The 19,450-nt window shown below is 46.0% G+C and overlaps 2 protein-coding genes across 2 annotated transcripts; both read right to left on the bottom strand.

Annotated features, from left to right (window-relative positions):
* Positions 1-664: 664 nt before the first annotated feature.
* LOC149347702 (multiple inositol polyphosphate phosphatase 1-like) lies at positions 665-2,412 on the bottom strand. The gene is made up of 2 exons (XM_089541627.1): positions 2,222-2,412; positions 665-1,121 (listed from the first exon to the last, which is right to left on the bottom strand). Exons 1-2 carry the CDS (start codon positions 2,410-2,412, stop codon positions 665-667), a joined length of 648 nt encoding a protein of 215 aa, XP_089397753.1.
* Positions 2,413-8,521: 6,109 nt separating this feature from the next.
* LOC149347701 (uncharacterized) lies at positions 8,522-15,607 on the bottom strand. Its single transcript, XM_089541626.1, has 4 exons — positions 15,396-15,607; positions 13,142-13,276; positions 10,536-10,646; positions 8,522-8,583 (listed from the first exon to the last, which is right to left on the bottom strand). The coding sequence occupies exons 1-4, from the start codon at positions 15,595-15,597 to the stop codon at positions 8,522-8,524; spliced, it is 510 nt and encodes a 169-aa protein (XP_089397752.1). The 5' UTR covers positions 15,598-15,607.
* Between the last annotated feature and the right edge of the window lie 3,843 nt (positions 15,608-19,450).

Below are 19,450 nucleotides of genomic sequence, written 5' to 3'. Positions count from 1 at the left end.
ATATATGGGTTAAGGGGCAACCGGAGAAGGATAGATACACGGTTAATTAGTCTCACCACGCAGTAAGCGTTCATTGCGATCTGTAGCTAAACCCATTCTGCCAATTTCTGGCTCTGAGTGACGTAACGACCAAGAGCAGGAAAGTGTGAGCCTAATCCAGTTTATTTCTTCCGCTATCTCAAGGAGGTACAGTGTTTGTCAAAAATTTACAACCCAAGGGGTTTGCTTTCAGTCCGTCTAGCGTGGCTCTTTAGCATATTTGAAAGTCCTAAGCTTAGGAGGGTAGAGGACTGAAGTTCCTCACGCCTTTGGGAGATTATGGTCCCTAAGTATGCAAGAGGAGCTGCGCTGTAGAGTTATGAAGCAGAGCCTTTGGGCTGTTCGGTTTGGTTTATGGGGGTTGAACGTCCCAAAGCGACTGAGGCTATGAGAAACGCCGTAGTGGAGGGCTCCGGAATAATTCCGACCACCTGGGGTACTTTAACGTGCACTGACATCGCACAGTACACAGGCCTCTGGAATGCCGCGTCCATCGAAATTCAGCCGCCGCGGCCGGGACCCAACCCGTGTCTACCGGGTCAGCAGCCGAGCACCATAACCACCGCGGTGGCTGAATAAATTGTATACTTTTGACAAAGACTGTACATCGACATACGCATGTAATTCACCCTGCAAGCTTGTGGATAGCTGTCATGAATTTCCCTCGCACCTCCTTGTGCGCCGTCCAATTTCCGCTGCACAAGTCTTTGAGGTCGCACTTCTGCTTCGAATCTCGAACCGCATTCGAGCGGAAAAATTCTTCGACGGGACACGACCAGCTCTTGCAGCCCGGCAGCTGGACCTCTCTCTCGTTCAGCAGCGGGAGCACACTCATGCGCCCGCGTCTGCAGGCGAACAGCACCAAAGCGAAGTTGGCGCTGAAAGGGGAGAAGCGCGAGGACCGCCACTTCCTTTTGTTCTTGAGCTGGCAATAGTTTTGGGCGCTCATGGGAGGCTGAGTGAGGCCCAGACCCAGCCTGGCGATGAGCCTCTTCATCGGTCCGGCGTGGGTAAAGTACAAGGCTGCCTTGAGCTGCGTGTGCAGGCTTTGAGGGACTTTGGCCACTGCCCGCAGCTTCTCCCTGGAAGCACATGATACTGACTTCGCCAAAGGTAGCCATGATGCATGGTTTGCTTCTCTTCAGAAGCCTTAAAGACTTCCAAAGAGATCAAAACAGTTTGTATGTATCAGCAGCGCGAACACAAAACAGGAAGAATAAGGAGAAGACAGTACCTGGTGTGTGTATATAAGTGCGGGTTCAGTTTTGTTCGAATAAAAGTTCGAAGCTCAGCGCTCTGCACTATCTTCTTCCTGTTTTGTGTTCGCGCTGCTTATACATATGGATCGCAACCAACTAGCTTGGCAGATGGTGTTCTTCAAAAACCTTTTGAAAGACAAGGACAAGGGTCTCTCTTACCATGTCCAGATTTGGAAGGCTTAAAGAATTTAACGTCCCAAAGCGAATCAGGTTAGGATGGACGGTGTAGTGGAGGACTCCGGAAATTTCGACCACCTGGGCTTCTTTAACGTGCACTCCATCAAAGATCGACCGCCGCGGCCGGGATCGAATATCCAGATTTAGAGCACAAGGGGCGGCAGAAGTGTTTCGCTATACGATTGAGAAACAAACAATGCAGCCTGGTTACTTTTGGGGAATAAGATACACAGCGGCCTTTCCCCGTCAAAGGACCCACTTCCAGCCAATGGCGTGGACCCACCCATAGGACCCACTTCCAGCCAATGGCCAATGGCCGATTCTTACGACCATGCTAGCGCGACAATGGAAAGTGCGGGGCACACTGGAGAAGGGGGCTATCCCTGACCATAGAGGGAACGGATAATTCCATTTGATCTAGCACTGCCTGCTTTGTCACACTAGCAGGGTCATGAGAATCGGTCGAGGTCATTGGCTAGAAAGGGGTTCTTTGACGGAGAAAAGTTCTTAAGTTGTATGCGACTGTATTATGGTCACTACGTACCTCTTCTCCAGAAGCATAGATAATTGGCCCAACATCGGAATATATTTGGCAAATGCCGGTCCGACAAAGGACCGGAGTTAAACCATCCATTTGGAATACTGGGCTGATTACCAGTGCTGCTTGGGTTGGTGTTGTCGTTAAGGAGGGGATAATAAACAGAAGGCATATCACAGCCAATTAGGTCGCTGCTCATTGTCCCTACCTGATCAGGTCCACCATCTCGTCGACGAGGATGCAGCCAGTGGCGACACTTCGTGCGTTCCCGTGGGCGTCCTGTTCGTAATCCCCGAGATCCTCCGCGTATTCCAGGAGGTCGAAGTCCTCCGTGTCGAAGAGGAAGCAGAAGGGCGAGCGGCCGTTTTTTGCCACTTCGAAGGCGCACGTCCTTGCCATCAGCTGGACGTCGTCTGCAATGCAGAAAAAGAGGAGGAGGAGGAGAAACATTTATTGAAACCAACGAGATTATTGATCTTGAGGTCGAGTGGGTGCCTTTCTCATTCCAGGACTCCTCTGGCCATGGCTGCTAGACGAACTTGCTGGACGAACACTTCTTGTCCCGCTAGGGTATCGCCGGAGCGCTGTACCTCCCACCACTCAAATGACGTGCTGGGCGTATTTAAGTGTTGGGGTTTGAACCCGCACCCTCACGAGATGTGGAAGAGTGTGCGGCGTGTGTCGGCGCGCCGGAGGCAGACGCCACGATAGGTTAGTGGGTACACCTTGCTAAGGAAAAAAGAACCGCCAGTCTATATCTCCTCATCTGCAGTAGAGAATACTACCAGTTCATCAACTGTTCATCTTCTGTTCGGAATCATCAGTTCCACTCATGACATGTGGTTTACTAATCTTCCCAATATTGGAAAAGGATGGTTTCACTCGGTTCCTTTATCGCTTTGGGACGTTAAACCCCAATGAACCAAACCAAACCAAACCAAACCTTTGAAGGACCAGCCTTTGCCAATAGATTTCCAATATTGACCCGATGCTGCTTGGGTCCTTTGTAGAACCGTGCTCAGCCTCTATGAATGCATTATTATTTAGCCAGGGGGCGCAGCAGAGCCCCGTAGCTGACGGCCTATAAATGGCAAGAACTTGTGAGTGATGTGTGTATTCTCTGCATGACTTGGAATGAACAAAAACAAATAATGGCAATTATATGCGTGAAAAAGCGGATGGTGGTAAAGCGCAGGTATGGAGGCGCATTCACGTTTCAATTCCATTTATTCATCGTTGAAACCACTCATGCAGGTTGCTCCAGCCTTCCTCTAAGTTTTCTGTCCTGGGTACATGCTAATTCGACGAAAACATGTGCGTGGAAATCGAAGATAGCAACACGACAGCTATGTTTTGTAGAGGGAAGTGACGCAGTAGCTGTCTCACATATCTCGGCGGACGCCCGAACCGCGCCCTAAAGGAAGAGATAAAGGAGTTAGTGAAAGAAGAGAGAACGAGATGCTGTAGTGGAGAACCAATGAGGTTATTGATATCGTTTTTTCTTTCGAGGAAAGGAAATGACGCAGTAACTGTCTCACATATCTCAGTGGACACCCGAACCGTGCCCTAACGGAAGGGACAAAGGGGGAGTGAAAGAAGGAAGAGAGAAAGAGGTGCCTTAGTGGAGGACTCCGGAATAATTTCGACCACCTGGGGATCCTTAACGTGCACCGACATCGCACAGCACACGGGCGCCTTTTGCGTTCTGTAGAAGTTGCAAACGTCATCTTTCGAAGACCCTCGACCTCTCTCCTCAAGTCTCCGCGCGAGCGGCTGGCCGCATGTACGTACTAAAGTACACTTTCGGTGGGTGCAACGCGGCCGGCAAGGGCTCAGACTCGCAGCTAAATGGCGGTGGCCGCTTAGATGAAGGGGATGCTCTGTGTCGAAATCTAAGGGCTCTCGTCTGAAGTTGCTGGTCATTAAGAGGGTCGTGGCTGTCGTCGGCGTTCTTTCGCCAAAGGGGCCGGGTCTGTTTAAGGGCTTTGGTTAGCGCTTGTTTGTTGTTTCTTCCGTTATCAATGCGAGAGCATCATATGGCTCTGTCGCGTCAGCAAAAAAGTGTCCGCAATTTTATCCGCACGATTACGTTGTTCTCTGAAGATAAATGTGCGAAAGTGTGATTGTGACAGATAGTGTGCGATAAAATGTTGCCGTAGGAAAATATTGGCTGATGAGGTGCAATTAGTTCAATAATTAAACGCGAAAAAATACACCTAGATGTCAAAATAGCCATGGACGTCGATGTAGTACATGGACGTGAGAACAGCCACGGACGTCGATGCAGTATGTGGACGTTTTGCTTTCGCATTGCTCCAGTGCGGGTCGCTGCAGTGATCTTAACGTTTTTAATTTACGTTCGAGCGATGGCTGCGATGTTTGCGCGCCGTTTCTTTATATCTGTTTTTTTCTTCTTTTTTTACAACGCCGGCTCGATAGCGGTGAAAGCATGCGGGCCACTTCTTGCGTGTTCGCAGCGGACACTTCCTGAGGGCAAAAATTACTGCAGTAGTAGTAGTAGTACTAGTAGTAGTAGTAGTAGTAGTAGTATAAAACTTTATTCAGCACAATGGGACGGGGTTTAGGGGTTGGGGTCTTGAGCAGCAGGTGGTGTTCCTAGGTACAGGATCCCACTGGTTCTTGCTGCCTCCTCGGCCCGCTAAACAGCGCAAGCTGACTACTGCAGATTTCGCGGAAACCTTCGCCGTGGGAGGTAGCGCTATAAAACTGTAGCTAGGAGACACGGTAAGTAAATAAGAGAATTTCTAGTGATATTTTTGATGTGGGGCTGCAAGCTTTGATTAACCGAGGTTGCAAAGGGCACGGGTTAGTCATTTTTCGAAGAGAATCGCACGAACGACGCCGACGCCAAAGTACTACCCCTAGTTCCGGACGGTAGGAGATTTTTGGAAAGGGGGAGGCAAAATGAAGGAAAACAAGAAAATTTGCGACAAATATAATGATTTGAAGTTTGAGCGAGGATGCCGGCGACGGCATCTAAACATGACGTTCCGATGATAATTTCATTTTAATATCGCAATAGCTGCTGGGCCAAACGTCGTATGGCTAGCATGCTTTTGTTCTTCACGGCCAAAAGCGACAAGTTTTGTATGAAAAACCTTGTTGAGGGTCACTATTTCTTTCTTTTTTTTCAGCTAAGAACGCTGACGAAATGCACGGAGCAAAAGGACCCGTCTAAAGGCCGATTCACACGACGGTCCGTTCGCCCGCGGCCCGCGCACTACGTGTTCATGCGTCAGCACATCGAGATTCCCGCTGACCAGGCCGCAGGCCGACAGCGCGCCTCTCACTATGGTGACGAATGAACACGTGATGCGCGGGCCGCGGTCGAACGGACCGTCGTGTGAATCGGCCTTAACAGCTCCCTCCACGGACCGAATGGCTTTGCGACTAGCTGTGTGACTGACTGACTGACTGACTCACTCACTCACTCACTCACTCACTCACTCACTCACTCACTCACTCACTCACTCACTCACTCACTCACTCACTCACTCACTCACTCACTCACTCACTCACTCACTCACTCACTCACTCACTCACTCACTCACTCACTCACTCACTCACTCACTCACTCACTCACTCACTCACTCACTCACTCACTCACTCACTCACTCACTCACTCACTCACTCACTCACTCACTCACTCACTCACTCACTCACTCACTCACTCACTCACTCACTCACTCACTCACTCACTCACTCACTCACTCACTCACTCACTCACTCACTCACTCACTCACTCACTCACTCACTCACTCACTCACTCACTCACTCACTCACTCACTCACTCACTCACTCACTCACTCACTCACTCACTCACTCACTCACTCACTCACTCACTCACTCACTCACTCACTCACTCACTCACTCACTCACTCACTCACTCACTCACTCACTCACTCACTCACTCACTCACTCAGTGATCAACAGCACCGATCCAGCATCTGCACTGTAGAATCGCTAATGAATCTGGGGCTCATTTGGTACACGATTGGTATGAAGGCATGCGAATGCATATCTCCATACCCGAAGAAACGTTGACGCCGACTCGTCTCGACATTTCCTTGACCAGCATGTTGATCTCGGGGCCTTTCGAGAACTTGTTTTTCTCCCGAGGTTCCGAACTGTTGAGGCGTTGTTTCTGTAAGCATAACGTAATGGGAGCAAAAGAAATGAAACGAACAAAAACCAGCATTAAAAAAAAAAAAGAAACAGAGAACCAGTTGGCTGAACATCGAGAAATCAGTGGAGGAACATTTTTGTTGTCAAGTGTGCGCCACAAGAAAGAAGCACTCTAACTTTAAACGACCTTCCTGGCACGACGCACACGCACTCTAGTTAATCCATGCTCCTGGATAATCATAATTTCGTAGGTTTTCGATCTGTGAACAACATCAGCTTAACGGAGGGGTCAAGCCCAGATTTTCTGGATTGATGGGTAGATTTTGTTATTATCCTCTTTAAATAAGGGAAGAGGGTGGCTGGCGTTACCTTTGGAAGTAAATGTAAGTGGCAATTTTATTTATCTGGTAATTTTCTATCTCTGAATCTCAGGCAGGATCATTGCAATTGTAAGCTATTTTCTTCTGTTGTTCTAAGCTGTATAGTTTTGATTTCTGTGGCGGCCTGAGCAATTTTCATGACTTTGTTTCTACACCACTAGCATTGGGTTTCATCAACTATAGTAGGATACAACTTAAAAAAAAAACAGCAGTTGCTAACACTGGGCTCGGTCCGCAACGTCCTGTACTACTCCGCTGGCCAAACGCAACTGTAAACGAAATCAGCTTTTTAATGTTTGACTACATCGAACATATCCACGTATCATAATTCTAGAGCTCGTAATTTCTTTTTCTTGTGATAAGCTTAAGAAGAAGAAACATTTAGGCAGCGGACTACTTTTTCGTCGTGAAAGAATTCTGTGCGCGGAGCCTTAATGTGGGCAGAGCTTCACTGCAGACTTAAGTTGTATCGGACTATAGCGCCTCCACGAACGAACACCGTGCAACTAAATAGGGCTATATTCACTTCTAACTCTGTAAACCTACGGACTACAGTGAGATGTCAGGAGATGTTAATAGCGACAACGTACTCTTCCCTACGAGCTGCAAAAATTGTTCTTGTAAAATCATCCCTGCGCTTACACCAACTAACTCCGATACCCATAAAAGTGTCAATAAAGCATACTGAGAATTAACATTCGTGAGATAATTGTTGATGTTTAAAATAAAACGGCACTTTGTGGCGGCTGCGCAGACTAAAAGCATTTGTACAGATTTTTCTGGGCATGCACACTTTTCTTTTCTTTTTTCTTCTGGGTAATATTCACGGCAAATCCCGGTCTCTAAACCATATGGTGAATTAAGCTCAAACAGATTACACCTTCAAGTACGCATACAGAATAAAATAAACATTTTTCGAATGCAACTTGAGGTCGTCAAATTCGAAAGACTCGATCCCTGTATGTGCGTTGTACGTACGTAAGATGTGAGCTCACAAATTTCCTGTTAGTTTAGCATGAACCAACTCGTTGACGAGTTGACTCTTAGGCATATTCGCCACCCGAAAGAACGCAGTGCTTACAGCTGGTAAACGTTGCTGTTAAAATAACTCGCTTTGCATGCCTGAGTGGCTTAGGAGTAACTGCTCCTCAGAAATCGCGTCGTCTTACAAATACGATTTTTTCGAGCCCTTCGAACAAAGAGGCAGAAAGAAGTCAGTAAATGCGAGGCCGGCCAGCGGGATGGATGAGACAAAATTTTTCAATCCAAAAGGCAGCATGCGTGAAGTTCCTGAGCTAAATAGGCTGTAGTCAAGGTCGCCCACTATATGCGAACTCAATTTTTAACCTGAAGAAATACTTAGTAGTACCTCCTGTCGTGCTCTTATTTCATAGCCTCTTGTAGTACCTTCCTTATGACATCCCTAGCTGATTAGGAGTGCTGTTATTAGTAATGATCTAATCTCTTAACGCGTGAGCTAACCAGTGCACTCAATACACGATCTGGTGTGCACGTTGAGTCTGCGAATAATCTATAATTCGTCAGTGCTGAAACCTTACAAATGACAGTGCAGTAAGATGTTCGGTCTCCATGTAGATGCATCTGGGTAGCAAGTATTCTGGCAAGATATTCTTTGCACTACAAAAAACTCATTATTTAAAGGAAATTTCCCGGTCCCATTATATTTCAAATGCTGGTCGGACATCTACTTGACCGCCAACAAAGTTTAACAAAGTTGAAGTGCAGCAGACTCTTTGAAGTGAGAAGTTACCTTTAACATGTCATCACATCTGTCGTCAAAGCTTAACAGGTCGTCGTCGATGTGACGTTCTTTTAGAGCCTTCCTAAATATCCTGTAATCTGAAACAAGGTTGGAGCATACGGCATGAGTGAATTAATGGCTGGTTTATAAAGTCGCGCAGTGAAGAAACGTGTATGTATTGTGCACGCAATTCCGGATTCAAGTAATAGACTTCCCTTTGTCATGAAAGAAGACCCTGCAACACAAACTGAGAACCAGCCTTCTGCTTCTTGGTTGCATTGTCTGGGACATGGCAGTTCCTTTACCGTCAGCTTTAACACCCATACAGGTATGTAGTTTTTTTAAATTACCTTTAGAAGCTCCAAATTTATGCAAAGATGGCGTAGCCACAGGGGGCAGTTTTCAGCAGTGGATATGGTCCACCTTACAGCAACATGTACGTGTGCATGTGTTTATGAGTGTGTATGGTAGGGTATAGAGAGAGAAAAAATGTTTGCTGACTGCTCTGAAACGGTTTAGCAACAACTACTGACTATCACTGCTGACCTGGCAGTCCAACGGATGAGGCTTGGTAAAGAAAAAGAAACTAACCGGTCGGTGCATGGTTAGTACAATGGCCGTCGTGATTGGTCAGTAAGTAGCCTCGGATAAATTGCCGACAGAATTTACGCACAAACATGTTTCTGCAATCAACTCTGTACTCCAAGTCAAAAGTGGACAAAAAGCTGCTAATCGTACCGCTGAATCCTTGCGACGAACTGTTAGTCCGTGGGAAGACTATAAACTGACCATATCGCCTTGCAGCTAGTCTTTAAGGCGGTAATGGTTATCATTTGAAGAACCAAAGGTTCTGACAGCACAGTTATGCCCCAAAGGACTAACCCCTATAGCCCTTTCAGAGCTCTTTGGCTATGGGGGTATCTGTTATATAGTTATTTCTTTTTCACCTCTCCGGATAAGTATTTCCCTGAGGAACACCTGCGCCGTCTTTTGCGTTTTCTCGTTGGAGGTTACCGCGACGCTGTATTCTTGCTCTTTGAACCTGGAAGGCAGCAGAGTGGGGAACATCCGCCGAAACCTGGAAGCTACAAAAAGAGGGGGGGGGGGGGGGGGGGACTGAACAAGCGACTAATAGGAACATTCACAGATGTATTGCACACTACGACACGTAAAGAACAAGCACGCAGCTAGTTAGGAGCGCCAAGGCAATACTAAGAATAGTAGTATATTGAAAGTGCGCTACTTCAAGGTGTCCATCTGTAGCATATTTAAAAATGTTCTAGATGAAAGACTGCAACTTAAAATTGTTTATCTTGAGAGCTCAGGTCCTTAAAGTGTGCGGGGCAGATTGCTTGCGCTGCACTTTCTAAATGCAATTGAACTACTCACTCGACTTTAGGTCTGAGCGTTGCAGGGTTTTTTGCTGTATATTGAAGTGTGCAGGTGGAACAATATTAATGGGAACCTTATTATCTCACACTTGCGATGAACTATTTCTTCAGCCGCGTAAAACTTAAAAAAAGTATATTAAGGTAATCATTGGTTTAGAGCAAGATTACCTACAAAAAAAGCATACCGTTTCCAATGATACTTGGATAGTAGTCGTTAATGCTTGCTGATGAACTTGTTACGACTCGAATTTATATTAGAGATATATTTTGCATTATATAAATGGTTCCCTATGAACAAAATCCTCAGTCTTTTGGAGTTTCTGGCGGTTTTTGTAACGACGAAAGTTTTCTCTTTACGGCACAATTCTGTGAACAAAACAGAAAGCTATTTTATCGGTGCAGCTAAGTTTTCGTCGAGTTCAGTTATCGGTGGCTTCTCGCGACTACTAAGAGCAGTGTTTCTGATGGCTCAAATCATGCGTCCTACATACTGCCCATGTTAGGAGAAAAGGACCGCAGCTCTGCATTGCATCACAAAAGTTTGCCAATACAATTCTGCAAAACTTCTAAAAAATTGCTTTATAGCACTGAGCATGAAAACAAAAAAAGACGACAAATTAGGGCTCAGCGCCTGTGTGTGATCTCTGCTAGAGTATTCCTCTCTAGGTTCAAGGTTTTAAGCTGCAATCTGTACTTCAGACTGTATGACGGCACTTGAATATGTCATAAAGCATCAATTAAAAGAAGTAATACCGGTTGAAGCACAGTGCACTTACTAGGCGCATCGTATACCTTTGACGAATGCTAATCTCAAATGAAACGAAGGAAAAAAGACACACTTGCCTATTCTCCTAATTTCTTTCACACCCGACAGCATGACTTTGTCTCCGACGCCCTCTTTCCACCTGTACCTGCATTTCCTGAGAAGTCTGACGTGTTTCCTACACAGGCGCCCTGGCAAATGCCGACAGTGGCATCAGGTTTGGCACAAGGACATGCAGTCCACTTCGAAATGGTGACTAGAAATGTACGCCTGGGGATGGACCTGGGATGCTATTCGAGATAAGGATATTAAAAAAAAATGACTCATAACAGGCGGGAGTGGGGATCACTGTGGACCCGAGCCCCAACAACTGGTGCCAGCGGTGGGATATAAGCCGAATCACAACAAAGAACTGTCGAACCGCTCTATAAGGAAGCGGTTTATCACGAAATAATGGATATAGCGAAGGCGTATCAGATACCCTTGGAAGCTCCCATAGGAGCCCAGGTATTCGCTATCTCGTTTTTTTTGTCCCCTTTCTCTCTTTTTAGACCACGCTAGCCGCAGCTCAGATGCTTCAGGATTCGCTGGCACATGCCACGACTAGCAACATCTTTCCTTCCATTGTTATCTTTATTAATAAATAGTACCTAATAATTACATTAATAAACTTTTTGTACAACGAGGTATAACGAACCTCCAGTGAATCCCACGCGATTTCACGCTTAGGATGTCAACTTGCAATGTTGCCTGACACTTCCGTACCGGTTACATGTGATAAAGTGCTGTTCCTCCGTTCTCCACTCTCCTAACTGCACACTGCCACTGCAAGAGGGCTCTGCTCGTTTGGTCCCATGTGTGGTTTAGTTTCTATTTTGTCAGGGTGACCCATAGTTAAAGCTGTTACAAGTGCTCTTTGTGCGCTTTACGGTGTCAAGGTACCGCTGGTTTCACAGGGTCAAGTAATGGAGAACATAATAATGATAATTTGTTTACTTAGGTTTATGTAAAAAAAAAAAACACCTGACGAAGGCCTGTCGTCCTGGATGAAGGCATTCAAGAGCAAGCAGAAACAATTGTATAATTCTGCGTGTAAGCCCTGTGCAATGAATTAAAAATAAATATAGAAGACAACTCAAAGCCGACGCGCACACTAATGAAACAAGGCAAGTAACAGAGCATGAGAGAAGGCAGCGAATACAAGAAAGCATAGTGGCGGGCTTTGTTTAGTTCTTCATCTGGAAAGCCAGCACATCGTGAACTTCATTTTTAAATCTACTTTGTGTGTTATTGTCAAGCACTGATTCTAGAACTTCACGGTAAGTGCTCGATGAATTCCGTACTTGGTAGGTGGGCTTTTGAAAAACAAAATTTGTACTGCCTTTTAAACTTTCTAATTGTGACGCCGGAAATTCTAAGCTTAGCACGAGATGAGATATTGTTGCTCAAAAATATGTTTATTTAGTAACTTGATTTTTAGTATCCATAGCTAACTCCTTCCTGTTTTACGAAAGAAATGGACTATCCTCGAAGTCTTTGATCTGGTAATTGCTTTCTCGTATAGACATTCCTGTGTGTGATGAGTGGAAGTGTAGTGGCCGCGTGCTCCTGAGCAATGCGGTGAAGCCAACCAAAACGGTACTAGCGACGAGCACCTAGAAAACGGGGCTTAACATTCTGAATACGTTAATCCCCCAAAATTCGTTTCCTAGGCTATGAATTCCATGCGGGCTGCGGAAGAAATGGGCTCACGTTGGCAAGGCCGACATAATCGGTTGGTATACAGCCAAGGCCAGAAGTACACGAGATGGCAGAAAAAAAATTATTCTAGCGTTGTTGTTGTTAGTGCCTATTTACTAATAATAAAAATAAAAATGGAAGGAACAGATGTTGCTATCCGCGGCATTTGCCATCGAAACCTGAATCACCTGAGCTCCGGCTAGCGGGAATAAAAAAGGACAGGGAGAGGACAGGGAGAGGGAAAGAAAAGGGGTAGGAGGCAGTATAGGCTATGTACAAATACAGGATATATTCAAGCGTTGCCTCGCTAGAAATTCAGCTGTTAGTTTCTACAGCGGAAGGATTACGCATATCTCCTCATGCTGCGATGCTCTGCATTTACCTGCTTTGCCTGAACGCACAAAAAATACTCTTTTCCGCGGGTCTGCATTTTCTAAAGTTTTGTTCATGACTCTACGTATACTCGTTCACGTGATAGACTATCGGTGCGCGTGTTGAAGGCTCCCACGACGCACATCGGGGGTGCATTTAACTCGAACTATATCTCCAATATCTCATATCTCTCCAGTTAACCCTGTCCCGGCTGCAGCTAGCACAGGACAGGGTTAATTGGAGAGATATGAGAGAGGCCTTTGTTCTCCAGTGGATGTAGTCACGCTGATGATGATGATGATGCCTTCAGTATACAGATTGGCTAGTGAGCCTATGGCAGGGTACAGTTTCAGCCAGAGCTGTACCCTTATAACGAAGCAATGGTTATAACGAGAAAATTGTTGGACCCCTTTGGCTTCGTTATAACGAGGTTGAACTCTACCTGCATGAATTTAAACTATGCGGTATACATTCTATATCAAAAAATGTTCGTACGGGGCTATATGATGGGTGCTTTATAAATAAAGGTAAATATGGCGATTGACCTTTAAAGTGAAAATGCGAATATCCTTACCTTTACGCGCCCGGTGAGCTTTAAGAATGAGGTTCCGAATTTCAGGCAACCTTTTCGCCATCTTTCTCATGTCCTCCTTGCTGGGATACGTTGCTGCGTTTCTCATAAAAAGAATCAACATCCGGGCCTCGCAGCCTGAAAAATAAAGTTTGAGCTACAGATCAGGCCAAAAAACAAAAACAAAGCAAAACTCGGGGGCACCGAATTCTATTATTGTTGGCTCTTGTCCAACGTTCTTTGACAAAAATTTTAACATTGGAATATTGTGAGGTATTGTTATCGATATATTGAAGGCAATGGTCCGTTCTTCCCATGTGTAGCAAAATCTTGCTTTTATAGAGTGTTTCCGTCGCTCGCATCGAGCAGTTAGGACTGCAATACGAAATCAATGGGGAATGTTTTGGCAAAAGCAAAAACGGTAATAGCAAAAAAATTCATGCCTGCCGACGGGAGATCTGTGGATCTATTGATTTTTATAGTGGAATCTTACAATATATGAAAAAAAAAATGCGTTCATAAACTGGTTCCCGTTTAGAATTGTCCAGAATTTTCGGGTACCAATGCGATGGCATTCAAAGCTGTTGATGCCTTAGACGGAAGTGGCAGGTGGGGCTTGTGAGAGTCAGGTTGTCCTTCCCGAGCTCCTTCCGTACACCACCTGTCACGTGCCACCGTTGGCAGGTGAAGGTTTCGCACCGACGAACCTGGGATGGTTACGTCAGAGGTATAGAAATGTTCTGCAAAGTTTTTGAGTGGAGGATATATCTTTGCTGTGAGTGTTTCAGAAATTAATGGTAGCATGGTTCATTTCTTCGCGCCTGTATAAGCTGCACTGTGACAGACCCGATAGAGAAAATGTGGCGTGTATTTCTCACCAAATGTTATAAATCATTGCAGCATCATGTTTATTTCTTTAGGACTAACATTTTCAAGCTGTTTTGTTGAGTCATGCAAAACCAATGATCCCCAATGTCAACGCGTAATTTTGCCAGAACTAAGATGCAGTGGGATTTCATCTCCTTCTGCCACAGCAGTGTGAATATCAGGGCGTATTCAAGTACCTTTGCTAAATGAAGAGCTTTGCGTCATCAGTCAAAGCATGAGGAATGGCCGTTCAGGACAGCCATCTAGACGATAACCTGTCAATATTTCCCAAATTGGGAAACCATGCGGCCAACCTCATATGCAAAAAAAAAGTTCTCCGCCAACACTGCCTCAGTGTTTGACTTAGGAGGGTTAGCTACGGGATTTTTAAGTGTTTACGTCAGTGTGCTCAGCAAACGTGGAAAAGACCAAATCTAAACCCCCGCGGATGTCTCCTTTCCGGAAACATTCCTTCTAAGACTCATGCAGTGCCATCTACCTCATTGATTTTGCACTACTAGTGCGGTTCACAGCTACCTTCGCTATATCCGGTATATTTACTGGTTAGACCAGTTAATAAATTTTAGAAACGTCTGCATCACAACACGACGAATCTTTTGACACCATCAGGAGCCCCCTGCGACCAACGGTTAGGCCGTAATGGCCATCTGAAGGTCCTCGGAATGTACGGTGTGGGGGTGGAAAGGTCGTCGGTACGAATCCCACACACATTTTGGGCTTAATCTCAATTACTAATTTTATCCTCAGGAATATACCAAGTAATTTGACACCACTTCGAACATTCCACGTCAAACAGGTGGACACTAAATTTTATGCAAATGGTTGTCCCGAGGGGGTCCCACTTCGAGGCCGCTATACTGACAGATACGTATATAACGGATAGAAAGTATAGGTACCAAGTGAGGTGCTGCGCACCCACTGCCGCTATATGATATAGTGTGGTCACATAGTAACAGTTTTGGTCAATTTGACTATCATTGCAGACAGACGCGTCTTTAACTAACGTAAGTATTAAGCTCTAACGCTCTTAAAAATCTTTTTTATTGTAGCGAGAGCTACACTACGCCAGCTCTTCGATCCCTCAGCGTGGCACCCCTTGAGCTCCGTGGCCTTCAGCCAGTAGGTCACGTGATGCGGAGCAGCTGCTGCTGCCGGCGGCGAAACCAAGCTGCAACAGCTGTGCGCATGCGCCCTGTCGAGAGAGGGCGGGGGAGTGGAGAGAGAGGGGGAGATGTGTCGCAGCTGTATAAGTAAGCGGCTCTGCGGAGCTCTCGCGTCACTCCAGGCTTAACCAGAGCGAAACCACAGCCAAATTTTTTCTTTTCTCCCCTAAATCTGAGCAGCAAGCCACGGGGCGTGCTCAGCGTACCTCGGATGGTCATTCGTTTCACTCTTCTCTTGTAGATGTCGTTTCCATAAGCGTAGGTCGTCCTCGTACCGAACATCGTGGAAGGCAACCTGTACGCGTCCGCAGGACATCGGCCTTTTCGTTCCCGAGGCGTGTAACAGACGCTGCTGGCGTCAACCGCTAGCGTGGAAATGGCTGCTGTCATCATCAGGATGGCCGCCATATCGGAAATGCCTCTCCTGCAATGATAATACCATAGCAGAGGTATTCGCGCATAACTCTTTCTCGGCGGTCAACGGCACCAGCTTTGTATGTCATAAATAAAAACTGTGAGCTCTCTGACCTCGAGCTCTGTTCAACATAGGCTCCCAGAAGAAGGTGGGCAAGTCGTAGTGATGCTGAGGTCACGGGTTAACGCCATTAGATTGCTATTAGTTCAGCTTCAGCCCCATAGCTAGACGCGTAATGGAAGTCCAGCACGCCCTCTGCCCAATGTTTCAAAGCCTTTAGTGGGCCAAAACTTCCAATGACGCTTTATAGTGACAGTCGCCTGCTTACAAACCGCGGGTGTTGAGTTGCTTTCTGTCGTTCTCTTTCCCTCCCTTCGCTACGTCCCATGTAGAAAGGAAAGCCCGAACTTTTTATTTCTCTCTTTTCACTGTTGCATTCGATTTTCCCCAGCCACAAGCGCAGCGTAGGAAATCGGCCAATGTGACCCCGGCTTTTCCTTTCTCTCTGTCTCAGGTTTATAGGAAAAAAATTACCGCCTATCTTGCACTAGGAAGGGAATACACCTAAGCACAAAATACATTGAGCCACCGCGAACAATTCTTCGTTATGGTGAAGATTCACTGTGTAGTTATTGACCTCATCGACGCTGTGACCGCGAAGTCCATACGCCTTCGTGGACCATAGAGGACGCTTCGCAGCGTTTAGCTACAACCATTAGCTTCTGTGAGCACGTGCTGGCACTGATATGCTAGTGACTTAATGGGGGCAGCGGCGGAGTTGAAATCTAAAGGTCATAGACTATGCATTACTTGAAAACTACAACCACGTAATTTACTTATCATGAAGATTCAAAAAGGGGAAGCTTTGGGCCAGTTGGTCTGACATGTCGGAGGGGAGGAATAACCGCTAGCTTGACAGGACTGAAGAACGAGAAGAGGACAGGACGAGCGGTAACTAGCAACTGAAGTTTATTGAAAAAAGACATGTAGCAGCAAAGGTTGCATCTGCGCATAGCGTACGAGAACGACCGCTCGTCCTGTCCTCTTCTCGTTCTTCAGTCCTGTCAAGCTAGCGGTTATTCCTCCCCTCCAACTTATCATGAAGACGGCGCGATTTGTGTCGTTCATCATTGAGCCGCAGTTTGAGATCCTGGTTCACATATGTTAGACTTCATGCTTGAGAAACAACGTCAAGAAAAACAAAAATGAAGTAATGTGGTGTTCCGAAACAAACTTCAAGACGTATATTGAGACACGGGAACTGCTGTTGTCAAGCAAGGCAGTGGAAACTGTTAAAATTTCAAGACGTAGCTTTCGACACCGTAACTGTCGTTCTCAAGTAAGGCAGTAGAAATTGTGAAAACTTCAAGACGTAGCTTCCGACTCATAACTGCTATTGTCAAGCCAGACAGTGGAAATCGTCAAAACTTCAAGACGCAGCTTTCGATACGGCAACTGTTGTTGTCAAGCCAGGCAGTGGAAATAGTCAAATTGATGTTGTGTTCTTCGTTCCTGCGGTCGTTAATGTCTGTTTCGTGTTATTGTAGAGGAACATTCTGAAGCGAATTTCAGCTGGTCATCTGTGAAGCAGATTGTTTCTTCGCAAAGCAGGGGCTTGCGTAGCACAGTTGCTCTCCGTGCTTGGAGGGGTTGCCGCGCCCCAACGGACACTGAACCTCCTCTGGACGTCCTGGGGACATTCAGGATGTCTTCAGGACGTCCAGGGGACGTTCAGTGTCCATTGGGGCATACATATGTGAGCAAGGTACCCAGCATTTCAACACCTACAAACCATGATCCTAGACAATTTGTCTTAAACGTGCGCTCACTTTGTCATGTGCGATCCCCACGAGAGCGCCTCGGCAACAGACACGAAAGCATATGGCTAACAGCTGCTCCCAAGACATCTATCCCGTGGCTACTAGGCAGGTGTTTTATCCTTTACACCAAGCCTGTGTCTTCTAGTTAATAGAAAAACAGTGGATTGTTACACCGTTTCACAAGTTGAGAAATATTTTGCATTGAGCCGCACAAAATTAAATACAATTCAGCGTAAAGTAAATGGCAACTGAACAAAGAATGTTTGAGATGCACCACCTCAGGACGCGCAAAGGAAGGCTTTTACTTCTCTAAGCAAGATTTATGTGTCTAATGCGTGACATACTGTGTGAAAGGTGACCACTCTATTTTGTGTTTGGGAGGAGGTAGCCGCTTAATCGATGTACAGTGACATGGACAATCACATTATTAGCAGGGCCACGAAAGAACTCCCCCTCGTTATAAGCGGCACCTAAATGATATGAAGTTTTTTATTCAGTCAGTATAGGCATCTTTAAAAAATATCCTGAGTATACAATGGCATTATTATTCAGTTATTCTTTCGTAAAACACACTGTACCCATATGTGTAATTGTATCAATCAGAATGTCCTTCCACTTGTTCGTAACCCTGCATCAACTCAAGGTGGACTGAATGACTAACACCTAGAGGGCCATGACCCTGGAACGGCTACCGCTCCGCTTCCGTACGACATTCTAGATAGTTGTAGTAGTATATAAAGATGCATTCCGGATAATCAGCTTTCACTACTTACATCATATGGTTTGATCGTATAAGCCTCCGTTTGGATAAAAACGCACTGGGAGAGGTCTCTGAATTTGATCTGGATCAGAACTATCGGCGGCTTCCAAGGCACCACATCTGTGGCGGTCGCGGAGGCTACTAGCAGACGGAGCCGACTTGGTGATGAAAAGTTTGACACATGCACAAAAGATCCGAGACATCGAACAAAAGAGCTCGACAAAAGACCGCTAACACCAGCTGAGTGCTCGATAGATCACAGACAACCGCACACCTGCTGATGGACGCAGTCGTTTGTTTACCATTGTTTGAAAGGTGTGTGTGCCTTTTTTTTGTTTGTAGGCTTAAGCTTACTGCATCATCGAAGACCGGCGCGGACATATCGTAAAGAGCCTGTTGGAGCAAAGCAGTTGTGAAAAGGGGACGGTTAGATGACGTCACCAGCCTCGCCTGAGCGCTGTATTTTCTTTCAGAGGGTGGGACTGTTGACACTGTTGCTACAGCAACCGCACGAGAGTTGGTCTTGCCTTGCGCCCATAAGATGCATTTGGGCTTCAACAAAGCGCCTCATTGTGATCTACTTCAAGTTGTATTAGTCGTTTTAGTAGTAATTATTTATTTAAAGAAATAATAAACGGAAGCAAAATATTTTTGTAGCCTCTGCATTTGCCGATGCCACGGGAAGTACATGAGCTGGGGCAGCGGAAATAAAGGGATAGGAAGCAGACTGGAGAAATTAAATGATAGAGGTGCGAGGACAGGCAGAAAGGATGGGGGAGAGAGGTACAATATACAAGTAATCTATTTACACTAAAAGATATTGCCACACGTCTGGTCTACTTCAAGCCCATTTCTACATTTTTGAAATGCGAGGACTCGGTTATTAGTATTTAGCACTTTGCTTGTTTGGTGTTGCCGGTGTCTGCCAACGGCTGGTGCTGTCGATAATGGCTTTTGGTGTTGCCCAAGAAAGCGATATGCTTTGCGGACGACTGCAGAAAGGCTGACGTTGTGAGCGATAGCGCTACGCCAATTCTTTGCCGAAGATATAAGCGCGGATATAGTGTTTCCTTCGCAATCACAAGCAGGCCCTCTCCACTGCACAAAATTTGCACCGTACAGACTTTTTCATGACCCTCGGGACAGCTCGCTTCTGTGGCTCTGAGGCGAGAGTAGATAAGTTTCACTCCAACTATTTCCTCCTCTATGTAGAAGCAGGTGTTGACAGCTGTCTGCCGCTGCACAGTGCTCAAGAAAAGCGGCACC

The sequence above is a fragment of the Amblyomma mixtum genome, chromosome 4 (genome assembly GCF_055824585.1).
Source record: "Amblyomma mixtum isolate Tamu chromosome 4, ASM5582458v1, whole genome shotgun sequence".
Classification (NCBI taxonomy): domain Eukaryota; kingdom Metazoa; phylum Arthropoda; class Arachnida; order Ixodida; family Ixodidae; genus Amblyomma; species Amblyomma mixtum.
This window is presented reverse-complemented; position numbering and strand designations above follow the sequence as displayed.